Source organism: Polyodon spathula, chromosome 14, assembly GCF_017654505.1.
Source record: "Polyodon spathula isolate WHYD16114869_AA chromosome 14, ASM1765450v1, whole genome shotgun sequence".
In the NCBI taxonomy this organism is placed as follows: domain Eukaryota; kingdom Metazoa; phylum Chordata; class Actinopteri; order Acipenseriformes; family Polyodontidae; genus Polyodon; species Polyodon spathula.
In genome coordinates, this window is record NC_054547.1 from 12,089,836 (window position 1) to 12,115,454 (window position 25,619).

General features: G+C 37.6%; 1 protein-coding gene across 1 annotated transcript in view; it reads left to right on the forward strand.

The window, feature by feature from the left end:
- Positions 1–7: 7 nt before the first annotated feature.
- Positions 8–25,619, forward strand: part of LOC121327371 (nicotinamide/nicotinic acid mononucleotide adenylyltransferase 2-like) — a 55,591-nt gene continuing 29,979 nt past the window's right edge. Inside the window, exon 1 of the mRNA XM_041271352.1 lies at positions 8–254. Coding sequence (XP_041127286.1) covers positions 47–254 — 208 coding nt within the window. The 5' untranslated portion in view covers positions 8–46. The remainder of the gene's footprint in view (positions 255–25,619) is intronic.

Genomic DNA, 25,619 nt, shown 5'->3' on the forward strand with positions numbered 1-25,619 from the left:
TGTTCTGTACCTTTAAAGATGGCTAAGGGAGTGACGTATTGCGTATATGACGGTAGAATCGGGTAGTGCAGCAGGTCTGAACCTCGCCTTCCTCTATTGCAGACACACAGAGCACACAAATACTGAGGGGATAAAAACAGTGCTTGGAATAAAGAAACTAAGCCTAATCATGACCGAAACCACGAAGACGCACGTTATCCTTCTATCCTGTGGCAGTTTTAACCCCATCACCAAGGGGCACATCCATATGTTCGGTAGGTTTTTAAGTTTAATATTTTGTTGGGAAGGATGCTTTAATGTTACTTGCTGGCTGGGGTCCACATCTGTTGGGTGGATGCTGCTCTAATGTGAGATTTAGCTAAGAAATTAAAGAGAAGAAAATAAAACAACGGCATAGTATTAAGTTAACATATTGTACAGCGCATATCTGATTTAATTTCCTTGCTGCTTATTTCTAAATCCGGGTCGTTACCGTCGATCGCTGTCCAGTACTAGTGGTGCTGAAATTGCTTACTGGTTTAGAAATTGGGAGTTTGTATTATCAGGTGATTGGTGCATATTATTGATAAGCGACTTGCCTTTGTTTACACGCGTAGTGCGCATATCAATTTAGGTAATTCACACATAGATAAAAAAAGGACACTATTGTTTGCTGGATAATGTCATTTATTAAAGTTAATTGTAAGTGTTCTAGAGGTTAGTCGATGGGTTTGTGGATTGTTTTTATTATTTATGTAGAAGACTCACATCATGTAATTTACTGTCTTTCGTCAGAAAAGGAAGAAAAGTGAATTATCCTTCGCATACCTAGTTGTTACTCGACTGCTGCTCACATTTTACTGCGTCATCCGGATGAAGAACGACCTCCTTTGTTTAGTTTAAGCATAAACTGATAATCTGAACAATTCTGGAAAAGATCCATCAACCAATTGTGATATAACCACTTTCTCGAAACGAGCACACGATTCAACATTGTACAGCCTCTGTAAGAACCCTGGAAATAATTTGTTTTTGTCTAAATTATCAAATATACTACTACTAACTGTTCTATTTATGGTTTGGTTTAAAGTAGAACAAAAACAAGTGCATTTCTGACACATTGTACCTCTTGTAATTATTTATATTATTTTACACTGTCTGGTGGATAGATTGACAAAGGTATTTATAATATGCCTGTTGTTACTAGTGGCTCATAATGTCATGAAAATTCCTAAGCAGGTCAACCCATGCTGGAATGGTTCAAGCCTTCTGTAGAATTCTAGAATGAAGTGTGAATCAGGTTGGAGTTGGTGTGAACCATTCTAGAATGGAATAGATTCTGATGTTGCCTTGAGGAATTTGGTGCAGTTTTTTTTTACCTAAATTATATATGTCCATAGGAAAGGAGATGTAGACTGAAAGAAATATTATGTGAATCATATTCACAATAATTGCCTAAACTGACTTTTGCTAGTCATACTTCAAAACTCAAGCGACTTTGGGCTATTTAGTTGCATCAATGAACAATAAATGCAAGTACTTCACATATGTAATTTTAGATGGACATGTTTTCCATTTGCATTGTTTAAAAAAAAATAGCACACATGATATTTTAAAACTGGAAACAATTATGGCTTTAATCCAGCGACCAAGGGTTCACTGTCAAACTTTATTGGTTATGAAAATGTATTGTAAATTCAGTTTTTTTGTAGCTGGGATTTAATTGAGATATTCTTTCTGCATCTGTCAAATATTACGGACACACTTTGTTCTTTATTTAAGACCATCCATAAGGCAATCTACATTATTCATTTTACATTCTTCAACCTCTTTGTCAGACTCATTGCAATACCAAATGTTTTGTCAAAGTAGTAATAATTACTGAAATTACTGATTGCTGTTTGATGAAGCGTTCAGTCTGGTCATCTTCATTTCTCGTTAAGCCTGTTAGACAGAGCTCAATAGATATTTTCAGCTTATAATTTCACTGTGGAATACTGTATAACTTTATCAGAATCTAAGACAGGCCTATTAGGTCACCACAATAGACTGATTCTCTCTGTCTTTGTTATGTTGGAAAATTGTGACAGGGTCGTCATCAAGTTTTTCAAAAGCACTAGGTTGCAGCATATTGCAGCATTGTATTGACCTTGCATAGTTTTGCAGTCCTCCAGCACAATGACGTGATTTTGTTTTGTTATTGTGTAACAATTCATTGCAAGTCAGATTGTGAACATTTGATCAGTTTGTCACGTTGGTCAAGTTTGCATTGTGAAAGGCACCCTCCATCCTTATTGTGATCTGTAATCGATTGATTAGCCTGACTGCATCTTGTATAGAGCAAGCGATTGCAATTCAGACTCCTCATTAATGACATTACTTGTTAGTTTTGCAATTCCCCACGGAGACAGGATTTGCTACTAAATCCTAATGAAGTCCTCCATTACATCTGTGAAACAGTCTCTTAGATTATTATTATTATTATTATTATTATTATTATTATTTATTATTATTATTATTATTATTATTATTGTGTTGTTGTTGTATTAACTGTACACTTTACAGTTCCAATATTGTTTCAGTGAGCAATGGCTTTCCACTCTTTTTAAAATAATCTTCCTACCTCTTCACACTGTGTATGACTGACCTGGCTGTGTTCTTATCAAATGCTCAGTTATCTCCGTCTGTGTCTCTCTCACCTCACATAGGACACACTGTCTTCTCCTGACTGACCTCAGCTTTGCATGTCTTCAGCACATTTGTATGTCTGTTTGTCTGTCTGTCTCTCTCTGCCTTTCTGTCTTCCTATTTGTCCGTCCATCCACCCCGGTTGTGTTTTGACAATTGGGAGAGTTTCACAATTAATACAAAAGGATGTACCATTAAAAACAAGTTTTTATTTTTTATGTTACAGAATCTTTAGAGGTAGAGAGGCTGCTTTCAATTTCCTGAGGATATAGTTTCAGGCTTATTACTGTGGCATTATTTGGTAGTTTTCCCTGTAGCATTTACAGTACCAATGATTGATTTGTATTTGATCTTAAAACACAATCTAAATACATCATAGAACGTAAGCAGTAATGGTCCCGGGTGTGTCAGTTATCTGGAACTGAATGGCTAAACTGGGTACAGTGATGTCATTTTGTGGTAGGATCTGCATCTAATAATCTCACTGTCACTGTGAATCAGTATAGCCAGTGCTCTTTAGGGCATAGAAATTACTTTATCAGAAGAGCTCTCATTCCATACAAAATACAAAACACAGAGCACTCACTGCCTGTATACAAGCATGTTGCAGAATTGTGCACACAGCCACTGAAGGGGTTGTACAAGGTTGATAATGCACATTACCCAGGGCAGTGAAGCATGCAAGTAAAAAGAGATCTGGGGGGATTTGCAGACTGAGATGTGGAACCATTTCCCCTGACTGTGACATTCCAAGTCACCTCTATTCAGCTTACTGTAGTTGCTGGTATATTATTATATTATTTATCCAACTGCTTTTTTATTCTTATGTTTGTAAAGCCTTTAGTGCATTGGTAAAAGTGTAAACGTTATAATAATATAAATACCTTTCTTATCCCTGTAAAATTTGTAGTAACTCCCAACACTGAAAAATAAGAGGCTGTCTCAAGAACATTATTGTAAAACACAAGTCTATAGAGATTTACCACCAGCATCTATCTGTAGCTACACAAAATAGAAAAAGACTCTTCACAGCTAATAAATAGCTTGTATGTAATTTCACAAGCTTATTTTCTGCAAGTTGGACCAGAAATATTATTAAGTTTCACTTGTTTATACCTCCCGTGATTTCCATTTGGAGAATCTGCATTACAATGGCTTTGGCTGTCATTGAAACCTGGAAACCAGAATTGAAGGTATCAGCTGACATATTCATCTGTTTGTACACAGTTTGTATTGATTTTGTACTCGGCCTGTATGGAATCATTTTCACTTCGTCTTGTGGTAATGTATTAATCGAAAAAAAAAAAAGAATAATGTGAGCTGCATCAGTTAAGGGAAAGTGCAATAAAAAATGAAGCTAGGGTTTAAATTGGATACCAAGAATCTTAAAGCCCACTATCTGTGTAGCTAGTCATTCAGAGGGTGGCAGTGAGGAATTGGTTAAACTGTATTTACTTGATTTTAGAAAAGTCATCTTACCTTCTGATTCCTCATTTTCAGGCAGCTTTGTGTATAACACACACACATGCACAAGCACACGCACGCACACTCCACAGCAACTAAGGTACTGCACACATCCATTATTAATCGGTTTAAAACTTGCCATTGAACTGTAGTTCGCAGATTGATGAAGCTTTGTTGTTGTTGGTTTTATGTTAAAAGCATATAGGGGTGAATAGGTTTGCTGCTCCGGAATTGGGTGGATTGATGAGCGGGAGCTTTTCTTGATGTGCCTGCGGGCAAGAGCTGAAGATATCAGAGTCAGCAGCTTTTTCTCAGTGCAGTGTGTCCTGTTAAGGGGGAGTGAGACTGCTGCAGACAGGCAGTGTTTACGGTCTACTGTTTACTTGCTCCTGTTGTTTTATTAGCAGTAAACAATTAATAATCGTCATTTGTTATATTAACATATATATATATATATATATATATATATAATATATATATATATATATATATATATATATATATATATATATATATATATATATATATATGACCAATCAACCTTTTTCCTGGTGGCACAGTATCATGGTTTCAAATTTGAAGAACGAATTTCTCAGAATACGGTTTGAAACTGGGTGGACTCCCAATAACCACAATAAATAAATCTGAAGACTGCATCATTAAAGGAATTCAAGCAGCATTTTAGCCAAAGAAATGCAAAGAAGATGTGTTTTCTGTCAGCTCATTAAAGCATGTCAGCAAAGGAGAGATACAGAACAAGATCTTATCTGTGGGTTGGGAGTAAACAAGAAAAGCTAAAATTTGACCAAAAACATAATGTTTGATTGGTAGAAAAGTGGAGGACAGTACTTTGGTCTGATGAGTCAAAATGGAAATCTTCAGATCTAAGAGGAAGCTGGGAGAGATACCTGCTACAAATACATTTTAATCCATTGTGCTATGCCATCAGAAACATTTGATTGGTCAGAATGTGGGTATGTGATCATCCGTGTACTGCAGGAAACCTGAAATCCCGAGACAATATTAGGAAAAAACTTCAGGATAGTTTCCCTTGTGATATTACAGTATTCATATCCAATGTATTCAATCAATGTTCAAAAGCAGACCATTTATTTATTAGACAATATGTAATAGGACGGTTAACATAAAATCAACTTCTTCACAAGAGTGACCTACTTTACTGTGCTGCCTTTATACCTTAACCCTTTAAACTCCAATCAGTGTCCACAATCAAACAGCAGTAAAATGTTGTCAATCTGCAATGCCTCCTGCAGATTGACAACATTAAGGTAAAGGAGTTAAGGAAGATGCAATAGTAGTGGTAACATGTGTGTGTGTGTGTGTGTGTATATATATATATATATATATATATATATATATATATATATATATATATATATATATATATTTTTTTTTTTTTTTTTTTTTTTTTTTTTTTTTTTTTGATTGCTCAGCTTTTTTGTAGCTGGAAATAACTGAAAAACATTACAAAATATGGCAAAACTATTGCTTGGAAATAGATGGCTTGTCAAATAGGTTATAAACCTGCTGAATTCGTCCTTTTCTAGTGTTCCTTTTGGCATGAATGCTGTAAGTGGCAGATTAGCAAACAGAACAGCAAAACATGGTATTACTCCCTTATTTTCTTCCTGACCTTAATTAGAATGTCGCTTCACCAATGCTTCCCACTTACCGAACAGGTAACTGAATATCACTGGGTGACCTGCATTACCTCTGTAAGAGCCTTTTTTTACACCTTGAACCCAAGCAACAGATGATACCAAGCTACCGAACCCAGGAGGTTAGAGCCCACCTGGAAGTCTCCACTCATACTCTGGCTAGCAGTGGTTTCTGGATTCCACTGAATGCAAAATCACTTTTCATGGGTTGAGGACATTTGTGGCTTTATTACTTTCACATGAATATATTTAATACATAATTTACCAGAATCAAAAGATGCAGGTATGTGCACAATCACATCAATACATTGCAGCACAAAAACTACCCAAACAAGTCCAGCCTCTGCCAGTCACATTCCCTTGTGTGTCATGCTTCATTCACACTCTCCAGACCTACAGGGTTACTGAACTGTAACTGCTTCATCTGATGCCAATTAGCAAAAATTCAGCCTCTGCCTGCTGGGGAAATGGGCTGAAGTGACTGAGAAGGGATTTTGTTATGAGATTCAAACAAGGTAGTGTCTCAGTATGGCTTTTGAAGAGGCCCATTACTGACTGGGAAGTCCAAAACTGGTCGTCTCATTAGCCTTTTAAAAAATCAACAATGTTTCATCAGATAAGCTTTAAATGTTTACTGTTGCCAATAAAATAGTAATTTTATACATGTGTGAACATTTCCTTCATTGTATCAGTATTATCACTGTTTTATAATTAGGGAAATGGTGGCCTATTTTGAGCAGAACTGTTCTGATTATTAACTTAGTTGATCAGGTAGTCATACATTATAGATGTTAAGAAAATATGAAAAGAAGAACTGACAGAAAGCACAGATGAAAGTAGGATGGTAATAATTCTCTCTTTTTTTTTTAAATAGTCAAACCTTTTTCCTGATAACTCCTAAAATCACTGTGACACTGTGTTGTGCTCAGCATTTAATAAATGAACAAATAGAAAATAAAAGGTTGTAAGACAAACAAAACACAGGATACGGCACTTTAGCCAAAACAAAGAGACAGACAAAATGAACTACACAGACAAACACGATCAGCTGAAATCATTTATTTACATGACTTTTTTACTTTCTGCTCTCCACACCCATTCTCCACTCACAGAACACACAACCCCGAGTGAGTGAAAACATGCTGCTTTTATGCAGCTGTACCGAGACTCAACTGCTAATCAATTATTCAATTGGAGTCTCGGTACAACTGCACGTGAATTAATAAAGTGCAATTCCCCATTCTCATATATTATTACATTTTACCTGCACATGAAGTGCTGTGTAATCCTCGTGCCTAAATACAAATATACATTTTAAACCACTGGTGTTACACAAACTCATTTATATCCCGTGTACCAATGAGTATACACCAACAATAACAGACTACACGTAACATACAACACAAATTAATAGCCCAGGGACAGGGCACTTTGCCACACACTGGTATCAATTTTTTTTTTTTAATTGGATACAGTAACTTAAAATGAGCAACTCTGTAGCAGAGGTGTACTGTTATTTTGTGGGTATCCACTGAGAGACACAGAGGGCCAGTTGCAGCGCACTTGCAGAGTTAGTACAGAGCTGCTTACTAGCTAATATGGTACTATCTCGGGATCATCCCCAGCTGCGTACTAACTTAATACCAATTGCAATGAAATAAAGTTGGGGACTAGCTGATCCCTGGCTTTAGTACAGTACTAAGGGTGAAGCTTTGTTGGTGTGTTACCAAACAGGAACTGAAGAGTGTGGTTTGTTCCAGTTTTTTCTCATGAAAACAGTGGTGTGGAGTTCTTTAGTGTGACAGAGAATCTGAATATTTGAATGACCATTGCTGCACATGAATTTGAAGTCACATCAATGTTCTCCATAAATTATATAGTTGATAAGTATTGGACATAATGATCATAATGCGTTTTGCCTCGCACCGATTACCACGTTGCCAGAATTTGCTTGCAATTTTCTAAAATGGCAAGTGATGTGTGGGAGAGTAGGGATTAACAACATAATAAAACAGGATCACTTACCAAAGGAGATTAGGAAGCGAGTCAGAATCGGGATACAGATGGAGGTGTGCTTCATGCTTTTCAAACACGGAACCAACTTGCAAGGTACATGTTAAACATATTGATCAGCATTTTGTTTTGTTGTGATCCTAGTATTTTCTGTTATGAGGACTGTAATAAACAAAAAACAAAACGGTGAGGTCTTTTTTCTTTGTACAATGTGTTAAATGTGAGTTTTCACTTGCGTGTAAATCTAAAATAAAAAAACAGAAGTAAACCACAGTAATGATATTACATTATGAAAATGTGTCTTTTGCCAATGTGTTTCTTGTACAATACCAGGGTTATAAAAAAAGCCCTAAAAACATCTAAAAATGTCTCTGCTTCTAAAAAGTTATCATTGACGTGAACCATTGAATGTTTATGTCTGACTGAAAATGGTACCGACCCCAGGATCTTTTGCCAATTGGAACAATTAAACATACACAGAAACACAACAGAGAAGCACACTGAGCATATTATTGTAAGATAAGTAATAAAAAAGCAAAATGCATAAAAGTAAAAGGGATATATAACGCTCGTAACCATCTTATCTAGTTTCGCGTAGTAATACTTAGAACCGGATCATGGTGTTGATTTACATGTTTACCAACATCCAAATACCTACAAACATGTTTTGCTAAGACGGTTAGGGACACTTGTACGGCACCTCTGAAGACATGTGCCCTTTTCGGGATATTTAATCTCTCAAGTTTGTATTCTTTTTCTGGTCTTCCTAAATAGTATTTAGTCTATTGATAATAAATATGACTGTTTATGTACTTGCTGAAACAGGATAACGACCCCAGGAACATTTCGTAGGTTTGTCATGGTCCCTCAATTTTTAATTTTTTAGAACAGTCATTGTCCAGTAGTGTTCCTGACTAATATGTCAAAAAGGGAAACAAAACTGAACCAGGTAACTACAGACCAGTAAGCCTGACTTCTATTATATGCAAATGGAAACTATAATAAGAGCCAAAATGGAAAATTACCTATATGGTAACAGGGTACTGGGAGACAGTCAACATGGTTTTAGGAAAGGGAGATCGTGTCTAACTAACTTGCTTGATTTTTTTGAGGATGCAACATCGATAATGGATAATTGCAAAGCATATGAAATTTAGATTTCCAAAAGCTTTTGACAAAGTCCCGCACAAAAGATTAATTCTCAAACTTTGGGATACACATGTTTCTACTGCCTGAAAGTGTGGTAACCAGTCCACAGGGATCAGTATTAGGTCCTCTGCTATTCCTAATCTACATTAATGAATAGGTATAAGCAAACTGTTAAATTTGCAGACGACACAAAAGTAGGAGGAGTGGCAAACACTGTTGCAATCTACACAGAAACACAACAGAGAAGCACACTGAGCATATTATTGTAAGATAAGTAATAAGTGCAAAATAAATAAAAGAAACAGGGATATTTTGCGTAGACCATCTTATCTTGTCTCGGCATAGTAATACTCTAAAACAGCGCCATGGTGTTGATTTATCATGTTTACGCAACATTCCAAGATCCCTCCAGCCTTTAAAGCCGGTTAGACACTCTGTACCACCTTTGAAAATAGCCCTTTTTTAATATTTAATCTCTCAACAATAAGTCTCTGCTTCTAAATGAATTTATCATTGATCATGATATTGATTGTTTATGTCTGACTGAAACATGGTACCGACCCCAGGATCATTTTCTGCTTAATCAAACAGCCCCTCAGGGTTTTAGTTTTTTAGAACAGTCTCGTGCTACAGGTCGTGGTGGTGGACTAGCTGTCATTCATCGGCTCGACGCTAAAATTAAAATGGTGTCCACTCCAAGCTTTAGCTCTTTTGAATGCCTAACATTCAAAATAGGGACAGCCTTGCCTATGTTTTCAGTTTTAATATATCACCCTCCCAAAGTGAATACTACATTTCTCTCAGAGCTAATTGACCTATTAACGTCCTTGTTTATTTCATATAACAGGATTTTTACTTGATCTGGGGAACTCTGCTGGGTTATCAGTTTCTAATCTGCAAGTATATGAGTTTGGCATTTCAGATCATTTAGCTGAGCTACTGGATTTGGAAATCTCTGTAGCTCTTTCTAATAAGAAACACATCATTACATTTTGTAATCTAAAATCAGTTGATTTCACTGCACTCTCTGATGCTATTCAGACCTTCCTCCCTATGTAAGGCTCAGCCTAACTCCTTGGAGAATGCAGTTGAATTGTATAATGACACATGAAAAGATATCCTGATCTATTTATCCCACCAAAAAACACGTTCTGTTTCCTTCTCCTGCGCCTCTCCCTGGTACACAGCCGAACTACGATCTATCGAAGCTGAGGGCTGAAAGTTGGAGCGTTTGTGGAGAAAATCTAACCTAACTGTTTTTTCTCTAGCCTCTAAACAGCATCACTGTGATTATAAGGATGCCCTAAAATCAACTAGGGCCTATTTTTATTCCCAGCTGATTGAGAATGGCCATGGCAACCCAAAGTATCTTTTTTCTACTATAAATCAAATGCTACAGCCAGCAAGCAAAGCTTCTCCATCCGTATCTATTGACCAGTGTAATACATTTGCCAAATTCTTTCAGGATAAAATTGTTAACATTAGAAACCAACTATCACCCACTGTTATTCCTGCTGCAAAATTAATTTCTTCTGCGTGCCTAGGTTACTTTTTTACTTTAATCAGCTAGTAACTAAATCTAAATCTACAACGTGCCTCCTGTGAGTGTAGCAGTAGAAAAAGTTGACTATAATTCAGAAATAGCTTTACCAGAATGGACAGTTAAACATCTGGAACTTCAATCCTATATAGGTTGGTTCACATTTGTGCTCATTTCACATAGATTCAAGGCTTTAACATAATTTGCCAGTATTATTTTACAGCCCTGACCTAAAGCCTCAAATTAAAGCCACAGTAAATTTGACCAGGTGCTGCGATGTTTGGCCTTAGCATTGGAAGACAAGCACAACCTGACCAATAAGTTGCCACCCGTTCCATCAAAACATTACACACAAATGACAATATTCCTCCTTCCAGGAGAGCAACCATCAAGAAAGGATGTTAAAACCAAGCCTCATCCAGGACAACTGGAAGCTGCTAGAGACTGGAACATGCTGGCAGATGTTGGTGAACGGCTTATTTTTCCACCTAAGAGCCACCACTAACCTTTGACCAGATAATGTGGTCTGGATCAGCATGCCTTGTTCATCTAGTAGAGTTAACAGTGCCATGGGAGGATGCTGTGGATGAGGCGTATGAGAGGAAGAAACTTCGGTATGCTCAACTAGCTGCTGAAGTGGAACAGCAAGGACGGAGAGTCTGAGTTTACCCAGTGGAAGTCGGTTGTCGAGGATTTGTGGCACACTACAACCCAAAAGTTGCATTGCGCAGTGAAGAACTTATCTGAAGCATCAGAAAGGAGCAGCAACTGGCTGTGGTTGAGACGGTAAGATTCTAGATGGGGATCTCAAGCACAATCGAAAGAAAGCAACGCTGATGTACGGGTAAGTAAGCTGGGCTGAGTTGAGTGGGGGACGGAGGGGGGTGATGCTGGGACGCCAGAATCACTGTTGAACCCTCTTGAGGTGTTGTGGGCTAGTCGACAAAACACTGAGGACAGAAGGTGACTGCTTGAAGACCCTGGAGATGTACCCTACTTAGCTCAATCCAGACAGTTGTCATGCTGATGCGCTGGGGGACCACACTGTGGTTGATCCCCGTAGCCAGCATCGCAGCCGTTGTGTGTGCTGATGCACTGGGGAGGCAAAATAAGCTGAAGGATATCTACATCAACAGATGGAAAGAAACGCAAATGGATGGAGATGCAAATGGATCACATTAGTTTACTGTAAAGCTACATCTTATTTGATGCTTATCTTGGCGAGAGCCAAGTTCAAATCAGCATGAAGTTTTAACATCTACTCTCATGTAATGGAAATCATGTGTGGAAATCCGGGAGGGTGAGATAGCTTTGGAGACAGATGCTTTGACCCAGAAGCAACTTTGAAGAGACCATACTGGCGTTCGACTGCACTGAAATGTATTGCTGGCTAAGATAAGGCTGTGCTCAAAGAGACTTCTCATTCCCTCACATCACAGAGCCTGCTTTTCACTCCAGCTGGTGGAATAGAACTGAAGGCCTAAGATCAGGACTCCATCATGCAGCACAGAAATGGGAGCAACTTTAACTTTCAATATTCAACTTTAATTTTCTTTACAAGAAATCTATTACAGCTTTAATTAAAGGAATTGGAATTAATAAAACTGCATTAATCCAGGATTGATAAACTACACCCTTTTTTAGTTAACCATACATTCTATGGATAACTCTAATCTTGTATTAAAAGGGGTCCAGCAGTTACAATAAGGTACACTAATTCAGACCCCCACACAAAGACGATCAACACATGCAGTACAATAATATCAGAGCAACTACCTTGGTTTACATCAACCTTAATTCTAACTGTGACAAAGCTTGGTGAAGGTTTTGGATATTAAGATGCATTTTTGTTGTTGTCTCTTTGGACATACAACCATCTCAAAATGGCAATATAGTTAAGCTCAGAATTACAAACCTTTGATGTATTAAAAAAAGCATAAAAAAGAACAATATTTATAACTGCACTTGACAATTAAATTAAAAGATTTTATATAATACCTATCTTCACCCCCATTCATTAGCTGTGGGTGATATTCGTAGTGGAGATTCAGGCCGTCATACATAGCCTCCTCTATTTCGGTACTATTCCTGCTGTACTTGCCTCTAATGTTTTTGCGCCCTATGTGCAAGACTTTACATTTATTCACATTCAATTTCATCTGCCATGTGTCAGCCCAAGCTTGAATCTTTTTTAAATCTCTTTGTATTATTAAAATTGCTGATTGGCTACCCCTCCCAGTTTTGTGTCATCTGCAAATTTGCATAGTTTACTGATTTTTGTCTTGGTCCAAGTCATTTATATAGATGAAGAATAGCAATGGCCCCAATACTGATCCCTGTGGTACCTCACTTGATACGTTACTCCAGTTTGATGCCTTGCCTCTATTTATAACTCTCTGTTTTCTATCTTGTAACCAGTAATGAATCCATGCTGCTACTTTACCATTTATTCCTACTGATTTCATCTTTAGATATAGCCTTTCATGCAGACAGTACTTTGTCAAACTCTAAGTAGATTATGTCATACACACTATCCTTGTCCACTCTAGTAGTCACATCTTGAAAGAAATCTAGTAAATTAGTTAAACAAGATCTACCATTTCTAAAGCCATGTTGGCTGTCACCTATAATATTGTTACTACATAAATATTCCTCCATTTTGGTCATTATAGTTTCCATGATTTTACATATGATTTATGTTAAAATTATAGGTCTGTATTTCCCAGGGTCAAATGTGTCTCCTTTTTTAAATGTAGGAACCACATTGCCAATTTTCCAGTCCTGTGGGATGGCTCAATTATTTCTAGATTTATTGAATATATAACATATTGGTTTATAAGGATTCCATTGGGCCCTGAGGAATTCTTTATTTTAAGTGCTGCTAGCTCAGTACTTAGTGCTTCATTCTCTTCTATAACAAACTCTGATAATGATGTTCGTGTATATTCTGTTAACCTTGGTATATTGCAGAAATCCTCCTTTGTAAATACTTGTACAAAGTATTGATTAAGTACATCTGCGAAAAATAACAATGTTGAGAGGCACTAGGCAACAGTACATAAAAATTAAAAAAACATTTCCTGCAAAAAGCAAACGCTGGGTCAAAAAAGAAAAGTGAACTAAAGTCGACTTTACAGAAACAAGAAAAAAGCAAATGCTGTAACAGAAGTTTCTTTTTGTTCAAGTTGCTTACTTTCTAGCAAAAAACAAGACAGCATTTACAGACGGTGCATTGGTAAAGGACGCAGTGACTGTCATGGCTGAATCGTTATTCAAAGATTTAAAAAACAAGTCAGAAATAAATGTCTGCCATAACTGACATGCAGCTGGGATCTAACACTGTAGCAAGGAAAGTATGGGCATTATTTGAAGATGTCTGGAACAGTAAGACCAGAATTTCTGTTGTTGTCGGTGGTTTTCAATGTGTGATGAATCTGTTGACTCGAGCGACAGTGCTCAGCTGGCTGTATTTCTTCAAATGGTGTTTGAGGACTTTAGCGTGAAAGAATAGTTTTTGACATTACTGCAATTAAAAGCTAAAACCAGAAGGGGTAAATATCTATAATGAGGTTAACTATTTATCTAGAAAGAACATACTGCTCGAAAAGCTTGTGTCGGATGGAGCCCCCGCAAAGACTGGATGTTTTTACCGTTTTCTTTCAAACTCAAATTTAACAATACTGCCTGAACCGGTATTGTTAAATACCAGAATGCCATATTACAAAAAATACATTCTGTAGGCATTACTAAAATAACGGTGGAGAATGAGCCCTCATTGTATATGAGACTTTTTCTTTTGCGCGTCTCGGAATATCGTTACATTTTTTCTTAATCCCCTCCACTGTTCTTTTAATAATGCCTACACTCTAAGAAGTAAAGGCTCTCATTAGAACCTGGCTTTGCCACTGTGGGGAGACCTTTTTAGGTGCTTCTAAGAACCTTTTTTACATGGATTATATATTATTTTGCAGACTTTCTGTTTTATCATGTAAGCTATGAAACTGAAAATTGAAGTTTGCAAAACAATACGGTACCAGTATTATAAACCTTGAATTACAAACTGACTTAATCAGAAGGGTTAAAAAATGAGCTGTTTGCAAAATGTTATAAAATGTTTCTTTGTCCTTGAAAACGTCGTTTCCTTCTTGCTGCAGACAAGTCTCCCACATCACCTTGCCTTGTATATAGCCTACTGTCTGTCTGCGGCAACGTAACGCCTGCTTTTCAGAGTTCTTAAAATAATCAAGCAAATACAAGGCCCACAATTACCGGCAGCTTTAATAAATTAGACGGAAGATTTAATAGACTTCATTTGCATAATCCCCTCCCAATTTTAGCGGTTTCGTTCAGAAACGCCCCAGAATTACATACACTTATACAGAGTTACATATGCATCAAGGGATAAAGCGTACAGAGACATTGCCCCTGCAAATCGGGTATTAATTGTGTGTTTATGCCTTTGCGTGTGTTTTGTAAATCCCATCCAAGAATTCAGAACCCTCAGCACCCTGGTATAGACAGCATGGCATGTCAAGTCTCACATTAAGTCTCTTTATTTTTAGCTTGGAGTTCTTTGAGGAGTGACTTGCAAATCAGAAGTAGCTCTTCATAGTAAAAAGGTTGGAGACCCTTGAGCATTAGTATTCTATCTCAGTCTATGTTTAGAAGCTCCTGTTGCATTCCTTTGTAATCTGCTCTCCTGAAATTGTATACCATTTTCTTCGATTTATATATTGCCCTTGATTTATTTAGCACAAACTTTATCATATTATGGTCACTTATTCCTAGTGGTTCTATTACCTGCAAGTTGTGTATCCTGCTTCATTATTTGTTAATACCAAATCATGAATTGTATCTAGTCAGGGCATTTACCATTTGTGATAAGAAACAATCTTGCACTAACACTATTATTCCCATGTCTGAACTGTTGTCCGAGGTCATGTGGTCCCAGTTTTGTTCGGGAAGTTAAAGTCTCCCATAGTTAGGTTGCCCCCTTCCTTGCTTATTTTTTTGATACTTGCATATAAGTTTTCGTTTAGTGATTCATCAGAACTTGGGGTCCTCCCAATAGTTGGAGGAATACACGCCACTATATTACTTACCAGCATTATTATTTACTGTTTGTTTTGCCATCAGGCACTGGACATAAAAGAAATAAAACAAACCTTTGCACCTGGATTACAACTGTCTGTTTGTTCTTTAATCACCTGCACTTGCACACCACTAACCACTTTTCCACAAGAATCCACAGTTTGAAATGCCTACTCCAGTTGTAATTCAGTGGCTATAGTTAGTGCAGATGTTGTTTCAGGTCCCAGCAACAGTCTGAACAATCTGCCAACTCTGCCCCTTGGCACAGCAGTCTGTGTCATTGCTATCAAAAGCCTTGAGCAGCCAGTTGTCAAGTAACAAGAAAGGTTGTCTTTGACAGGGATTTTCAACCCAGTATGCTGACGAGAGGTCTGCACTCAAAACCCTGTCCTTCCAATGATGCTTTGATTTTGCAACAATCAACACATATCTTTGATGGGAAGGAACAAATCTTTGCAGTGCTTAAATAATTTGTTCTCTGGTGGTTGCCGTCTTCAGTTTATATGCTTACAATAATTTTCCATTCTGGTTGTTGTGAGTTAAGAGGTGCTCAATGTGCGCATTATTATTTATGAAGCCTTGTAAGGATCAACTTGAATGGGGTTTACAGAGGGCCAATTATAATAGCTGTTTTTTGATTTTGGACAAACAGCTAGAACAGAGAAAATTAGAACTCATTTTAAAGAAACTCCTCAGCAACTTTTGAGATGTGAGATCTTTATATGAGTTAACTGGTCTACAGTCATACTGGCTAGCAGCAATAAAAGAAGAAAGGTGTTTTTGTTCCTTGTTAATCCTTAGTTTTCAACAGGGTTTCCCCCAAAAAATATCTGCTTGGTAACTCTTTCTGGAAATGTTAACAACCTCCTGCTAGTTTTTCAGTTTAATTTAATTGTGTTCTGGGGTATTTTTCAGTATAAAAAGTACATTTCATAGGTAATGCGAATTTACTAAATAGTGCTTTATTTTTAAGAAGGAAAAAATACAAAGGATTTCCAAGTCTGTACAGGGTCCACGTTGCCCTTTTAGTGATGGGAAGTTATGCAAATTGTTCATCCCTGACTTTATTTGCCTCCAAAACTTCATAGAGATCATCATGTCTTTTCACAGCTGTTCAAATTAGATCTCCAAAACCTTTTTTCTTCTCTACCTTCTGGGTAAACAACATTTTACATACAACAATTTTACACACCAAGCCGCGTCATTAGGACTATTTTTCATTTTGACACATCAGTAAGTGATTGCATATTAAACACTGTTTGCAGGATAGAAAACCGCCTGGCACCACTCATCAGACTGCATGGCGATGCTGACACTGTTTATTAAAGTCAGGGTGATAAACAGCCTCTGTGAATGATGGATGATTACTACTTGAATATTAAGACAGCTGAAATCACAGGGAGGAGTCACTGCTCAAGGTCTCACCATAACTTTCATAATGGCTGTCACTTCTCATACAGACTCCCAAATATGTTTGGGTATATATTGCTTGCAGCCCTTCCTTGTTGCTTAGCAGGGCTGCAGCAATGTCACAGTTTGGTCAGATTAAGTTGTCTTATATAAACACGTGACTTTATGATGGCTATTTTGTGGTCAAATTAGTCTTAGGCCTGGTGGTCATTGCCCAGTTCCAAGTGAACTAATTGATCACATCCCTGACTCAAGCTTTCTAAAGTTCTATCATAGTAGAAGTACAACATATTTCACTCGTGAAAAGCATAGTGAATGCATGTTAAAATATAGCAGCCATACAGCCATGAAAGTTAAACTACCTTCTTACTGTAAGAGGATGGTCACACCAGACAGGTCAAACAGACATTTCTTTTTCTCACTCTCAGGTTAAGCTGATTGTTTTTCATATTTTGTTTTCAACGGTGCTGATTCAGTTTATCAGCCCCTGAGCAGGACAAGTTGATCAAGTCAACATAGGTTCATTTTATTTTACTGAAGGTAACTTGTCATAACCTTACCGGATCAACACACAGTCCTTAAGTGGTAAACATAAAATAAGGTTGTGAATCTATATTCAAGCTGTTTTGTACAGCTTAGCTCTATTACATTGTAAGTTGGCATTTACAATGGGGGCTTGATGGGGAAATTAAAGTTTACAATGTTAAAAGTGGGAGCTTCTCTGGCACCTGGACGCACCACTTCATTTTCTTGCTTGATTAAAAACTGCTTATTTTTTTCTTTCCCCATATGGATTTTCAGCAGTGAGCAACTACAGCACACTGTTTTCCATTATCTCAAAGAAGTCTTTGTCTTTTAATCAATATGCCAAAACTGCCTACTGCAAAGGGTGCCAGAGCGGCCTAAATAAAAGAGCCTTACACTGGAAGCTGCTGACTACATTAATCAAAGTCTTGTGTTTCTATCTCCAGTCACTGTATTTTACTGTGTATTGTTTCATGGTACATTGTTTTTATCCTTCCAGACTGCTCTACAGACTGGGAAGGCCTGTAACTGTCTTATGATGTGCTTCTCTTTTAACTGTTACCATATTGTATACGGAGCATCAAAAGAAACGTATCACTTATATTTGGATAAAATTCACTAGATGTTATCGAAAATAGACAAACACTGTTTTAGTGCAGGTGCAGTGAGCTTTTATTGTGCTGATTAACTATTGACATCACGAAGATGCTGCAAAATGATCTGTCGATCTTGGCAAGTGTTGTGCCTCTTGGTCTCCAAGTTTGTGGTCATTGACAGAGTGTGATTATATCGTCTCGCCAGGTTTGAAATTGCTGGCTGTGAGCACCCAAGACGGCAAGCCACAGTACGCTGTCCTAGTCTAGCCTCCAGCATGCCGATTGCACAAAGGCGCTGCTCTCCTGATAGACGTGGCATATTGTTTTTTTTCTGTGATTTTCTTTATTGCTTTTATTCAAGCTTGCAATTCAACAGCTGAAATCACTGATATCTAGTGTCCAATCATCTGTCGCACTAATTAGGTGATTAAGTGTATATGATTAAGGGCATATCATTAAGTGCATATGCTTCAGTCATAGTCACTCAAGCGTGTCATGGTCAAGGATAAATGATCGAGTGCTTAAAAAGAAACCAAAAACATTTCGTCAGTGTCCATCATTTATATACCTTTTTTTTTTTTTTAAATAACTGTGTTAGAATAGTGATACGTTTCCTTTGATGCTCTGTATATTTATTATTGTATTTATATTTGTACCATATTGAATCTTTCTACCCCGTCAGATGTGTTCATCAATGCAGTATTCACTTGTTGATGACATCTTCAAACCTGGAGCGGTTTTGTTCTTGAACTGCCACAGCTAACTCTTTTGTCCCTCGATGGAACAGTTTGTAAGGGTTTAGATGTGATAAATACATCTCACTTTATTATTATTATTACTAACAAAGCTTTTTTTTTCCCATTAGTGTTCCCAGAAAATGTCATGAACAGGACTATCATTGTTGTGGCTGTACCCTATTTGTACCAATAATCATTCTTTTGGACTTTCAAATAAAGAGATGGCCATCTTCTGTCTGTAGTTTTTTTTTTTTTTTTCAGTAACAGGATATCTGATTGAATTGAATGATGAGAAAGAAATTCAGTGTGATTTACTTGTCCTGATTTTTTCAAATTCTATATCTTGAAAAAAATCACAAAGTTTACAAAGGAGAGAAATACTGTATATGACTAACAATGCTTATATTTGGAATGATCTTTAGCCAATATGTTCCCATGTGTGTTTCCAATAATGCGTTACACAGCGGTAACTCATGTACAGCATCACTGACCTGTACAGTACTTAGTGTGATGAAGGCAGGAGGTTTTGCAGATAGATTCAAACACATGTTATTGCTATTTGTAGGCAGATTAGACTTTATAGAACAATGTTTTACAGGATGACTGACCAAGAAGGAGAAAACCTTCAGATGACTGTGATATTTCATATCCATTCCAAGTAGCACTTTAAGGGTTTAAGTGCTGGAAGAGCTTTCTGCAGCAGTGCAAGGGTTAACACAGTGGGGTTCAGCTGACTGGTGAGTGTGTGTTTTATAAGTGTGTCTGTATGTGCGCACGTGGGTGGCTATGCTATCGCAACCATTTTTTTCAGTTAGAAGGTTGTTGATTTGTTACTGAGGAATCTTTTTTTTTTTTTCTTTCCAAAGCTTTTGTCATTTCACGGCCTGCTGGCATTTCTAATTAGGTGGCACAGGAGGAATTGGAAACTGGGGGTTTTCTGCCCGATTCAAGTTTTCTGTGTTATTTCTGGTTCTCTCCTTTGCACTGGACTTGTGATGTGCAAAATATTAAATGATTTTATAAATCTTACTTGTTGTGCATTGACATTAAGATATGTCTCATTGTGGTAGAGCAGAGGCTGTACCGATGAGGGTGCACAGGTGCGTGGGTGAGTGAGTGAGAGTTTGGTGGCTGGCAGACATCTTGGTGAAGGGACAGCCTGTAACCAAGATGGCCACCATTTGCACAGCCACATGGTTATTGACTGTTAGATTGAATGATTCATTGTTTAATGTGCAGTTAATTGGGGAATGTGACCAGTTGGTTGATTGAATGATTAATTGTCAATCATCTCCTGGCCACATGGTATAAAAGGAGAACAAAGAAGTTTGTTCATAGAGGGTGTGTAGGAGAGAAAAGTAGTCAGAGGGTGAAGAAAGAGATAAAAAGCGAAGGAAATAGAGCACCGGGATAGCAAAGCTTGGGTGTTTTTGGGTTTGTTTATTTTTTTAAAAACCTTTATTTTGTTTTTTCAAAGGGTGCAGACCTACCTTGTCCAGGGACGAAATAGGAGACCCAGACCCAGAACTGCAGTTGAAGAGCTTTTGTGCACCTTTTAATAATTAAATAACAAATAAACAACACAGAAACAAAAGTTTAAACAAAAACTACAAACAAACACTATGAAACTCTTCAACTAAAGAAGCAAAAAAAAAAAAAAAAAAAAAAAAACCCCACCTGGTGCTCTTTTTCTGTACCTTTTATCTCTTACTCCACTTCACCCTCAACAAATAAACCTCTTTGTTCTCCATTTATACCATGTGGCCAGGGGATGATTGACAATTATTCAATCAACCACCACCTGGTCACATTCCCCATTCTACCAGTCACTGTCAATCAAACAATTAATCATTCAATGTAATAATCAACAACCATGTGGCTCCTTCCAGGAGTGCTAGGTACATCTTTCAGTTCTAAATTAATAAACTGGATGACTATACCATTTACCAGTAGCAAAAATATATACTGTTGAATTCAATACACAGTACCTGTCCTTTGTTTGAGCTCCCTGGTAATCTCTCTCTAATGGAGCCCTGGGCTCTTCTTTTATATGAGGTGGCTGCTTCCAGTTATCACCAATTATTCAATTTGGGAGCAGCCACAGTCTTACATGTTTGTGGCAGGGACATGAATTAACCCTATCCCTGCCAACCACAACCAAAGCACACAAATACCAACATTATTTACATGTACCCTTTGGAAAAGAAGGTGCAATGAAATTCATTATTTAAACCCGGTTCATTGTTTATAAGTCAAGCATAAAAGCACCTTCTCTGGCCACAACATCGCATTTAATTTAAAATTTATGTGAGTTGCAGAATAAGGTATGGAGCGCAGTATTTCTTTTACTTTTGTATATACATAGTCAATGTCTTTTTGAGAAAGCTGAATTAGAGCACATTAAAAGGAACAGTACATTTAGACTGCCAATGCAATGACACTGAATAACCATTATTTTCTAAATCCGACAGCATATTTGAAAATTGTAATTACTTTTAATTTCTCCAGCTCCTGCACCCTCACTGTGCTCCTCAGAGAGGATATTACTCCATGTTTTTGTCAGCAGCAGTCGTAGGGGAAGGGTGTCACCAGACTGGTGTTTACACGTGCTCGCTTGCATGGCTCTGGCCTGTTGTGCACACACACCAGCTGATCCCACCTGTCCCTCCTCAGACATGGGTAGCACCTGGCCTTGACATACTGCTGTGTTCGAATTTTTACTGACAAAACTGTCATCATTGCATCATTACAGCAGCCATTATTCCAGTCAAACAGATAAACTTGTAACAATACGCATAGCTGTATAGCGACATGACTTATCTAGAAATTCTCTGTCACACAGACCTGATCTCCTTATCTGGTGAAAAATAAGTCTTCCTTTTAATGACCCAGGCCAGACACGTGTCCGACGGCTTGTTTTTGAAGAGAGTGCAAGGAAACACAGCTTAAAGCATCAGCGCATAACCCCAGCCAGCCAGTGAGTAAGTTGTTAACTAAAAGTCTCCCCAGCCATTGCAAATCCTCAGTGACCCTCATTACAGGCTGATGGAGCTCTGACAGGAGAGGAGGCCTGACATTTCCACAGTACATGGATCTTCTTCGCTCACCAGGGGAAATGAAGCGGACTTGCGCTGCCAGGAAATGTAATTTCCCAAGGCCTTTTGCTGAAGGCTGTATGTCGCTATGGCAGGGGCTGTAAAGGTGACAGAAAGATAAATAGTCCTTGTTACTGCTTGATATCGATTATGGTATGTCTTGTATGCAATAGCTGACAGAGGGCTAATAATCTTGAGGGACCGGAGCCATTCCTAATGACCCTGTTTTGTGCAATTGTAACACTATTATCATGGGTCACTGTTGATGCTTCCTATGATGATGACTGTACTGATGTCATTATTTTTGAAAAACATAACAATTGATTTAAAATTTGAACGATTTTGGACCCTCAGTATTATTTTATACACATCACACATTTTTTTATTTAGGCTTCAATGGACAGATTTCCTGCCATCTGAAACTTGCTCATCAAACTTATTCAAGCATAGAATATCTCTAGAATTGATTAAATTCAAATGTTTCCATATGGTATCACAAAAACAAGTAAATAATCTATCACATACATGGAATAATACATTTGTTTCAAATTTCATATCATTAGAGTTTTTACACTCCAGACAATGTATCAGTTAGCAGTATCACCTCATAAAATAAGCATCACAATGTCATCTAGATACTGGTAGGAGATTTGTCAGGGGGTACAAAATGGATTAGTGGTGAGCAAGAGTGGTCTGTCTGGTGGTGTGAGTTTTTTGTAACTGATCTGCTGTATTCATGGTCAGGGGGAAGCTGGTACTGCCATCACAGTAGACGGGCAGGAATTGCTCATACCACATCTTCAAAAGAAGATTGAGATTGTTTTAAAAAAAATGTTTTTAAAGGATTTCTGTGTCAACAGTTGTTTTTGCAAGTTCCAGTCACAGTGGATTTCAACATACTCTGTTAACTCTCTGCAGTTTCCATTTGCCCTGAGTCATCATTCGTTATGTTCTGTCCCTGAGAAACCCTGGGCTACTGCCAGAGCATCACCCATAAAGGCATTTTCTTGGATCTGCCATGCAAACAACAGAAAATGGCCAGATAAGACTTTGGGAAGAATACGTTAGAGGCTGTAGGTTATAGACTTGTTTTATTATTTTTTTACAAGGGTACTGTGGCAAAGTGGTTTGCAGTGCACAGGTGTAGAGGTGATGCAGTGCTCAGTAATAACAATCTAACAACAGTTCAATGGTCAAAAATGAAGTTTTATTATTTGCTTAAATAATAATACTGGTTATACTCAATAAAACCACAGGGTTCTGTCCCGAAATACTAACAACACACACTATAACAGACATGGTCATGAATTTCAACAGTGAGTGCTCCTTGTGCAAGTGGTAAATTATACAGCAACAGCGAAACAATAGTGCAGTGTAGTCTGGGGGTGATGCTGGCTGATTTAACGACAGCTCCCAGATTTAGTTTTCTATGAAGAATGACAATTAACAGACAGACAGATACAATACAAAACACTCACGGTTACTTTTTCTCATTCTGTCCTTTACAGGTCTTTTCTCAACCATAACAAAGGAACAGATTGCTTGGCCACATCCCCTGATATACCTTCAGTCCCGTCCCCTTCAGTAGCGAGTGCAATCACATATCCTCCAATCCATGACTGACACATCACCTACCACATTAGGGCGATGGCTTCTGGTATTGTGGCTCTGCCCCCTTTCTGGACGGCCGACTTCCAACTGACCCTGGAATGAACTGCCAAACCATCCAGTCTGGGGCACACTGCTCCTGTTATACAGCACCCTCACACATCGGGAGGGAAGTTGTTGACTAGGATTCTAGACAAGTTGTGTGGGCATGTGAGCACTGTGATTGCATTACCGTGCTTTGTGGCTATATCTGTTATTGCCTTTTACCTACAGTAATTGTTTGTATTTTGAGTTTATACAGCAGAACACATGCCTGAAATCATGCACTTTTAAGATGCAGTTATAATCACCAGTGGCGTAGCCAGGATTTTGGGGGAATAGAGATATTTGCAGATGGGTAATAATTAGGGCTGTCAGTTAGTAGTAGTTAACTGTGATTAACGCATATATTTTTGGGACCCTAATTTGTAACACACGTTAATCACACTCCTGTCTTGTCCCTCTTAGCAATATTCTTTATTTCCTTGACACAGGTTTGTTGCTTTTAGTTACAGGATTAGAATACAGAGCTCAATGAAACTTACTCAAGGTACCCCATGGTAACGATCTCTCCCCCTTGTCCCAAGACACCACCAGACTCCCCACAGTCCAGCAGTCACGTCACAATGTGTAAGGTCTTCCAGTTAAAGATACAGTAGCATTAGCTGTGCAATACAAAACAGAGTACTAACAAATCATTTTTGCTGTATTAATTTTACACTAATAACATTAATAAAATAATCTGAAAGTGTAAGTATTGTAACCTAACCAAAACAATAGAAAATACATTCCAACATTACAATAGCATCAGTAATAAAACAAACTTAAATGAGATGGATGCAGTAATTATATCAATTAAATATGCGATTAAAACAAAGATTAATCTTGGTTATTTTTTTTTTAATCGCTTGACAGCTTGGTAATAATTCATAAAAATGTTTCTGTCAGTAAAAATTAACTAAACTCCAAACTTGCAATCGTGATGTTTCACCTCACAACCACATTTAGAACCACTACAAAGCAGTTATCAAACATACAAATTAAATAACAGAAAGAATGACCTAGCTTACCTGATGTTTAGATCCTCAAGTCCATCCTCCTGTTTTTCATTGCAAAGTTGTTGAGTGCTTAGGTTTTGGTTTTACAACAGCCTTTTAAGCATAATTTGAACAGGACTTAAACCAGGTGTCCTCAGAGTTGATCAAAACCAAAGGGCATCTAGTAACCTCCAAGATGTGGATTAGTTTTCATCAAGGAAAGTCAGTAAATTCAAAATTAAATGCGATGTTGCGGTCAGAGAAGGTGTTTTTATGCATGATTTATAAACAATGAACTGGGTTTAAATAACTAATTTCATTGCACCTTCTTTTCCAAAGGCATGTAAATAATGTTGGTATTTGTGTTTTGGTTGTGGTTGGCAGGGATGGGGTTAATTGCTGTTCCTGCCACAAACATGTGAGAATGTGGATGCTCCTAAATTGAATAATTGGTGATAATTGGGAGCAGCCACATCATATAAAAGGAGAGCCCAGGGGTCCATTAGAGAGAGACTACCAGGGAATGGAAACAAAAAAAAGGTATTGTGTATTGAATTCAAGCATGTGTGTGTGTGTGTGTATATATATATATATATATATATATATATATATATATATATATATATATATATATAGGGTTTGTTTTGTTTAGAATAAACATACAGGCCTGCCCTGTTAAAAAAAAAAAAAATCCTACTTGTGTTTGTGGAAAGCTGTTATTTTACACAAAAAGACAAGTGAAGATGGTCTTGCCTGTGGCAAGCGCAACCCAATTTGTTCTGCTACAATAGCCTTTTTGTATTTATGTATGGAAATACACATCACTTCTCTTCAAATGCAGTGTTAAAAGCATTCATTGGCAATTCTGTTTTCTATTTTGGACCCGTCCCCCAGTACGTGCACATGTGTTGTCCAGTCAAAGGCTGGATCTGGTGTAAAAATGACAGAACTCTGTCCAATCACAACTGG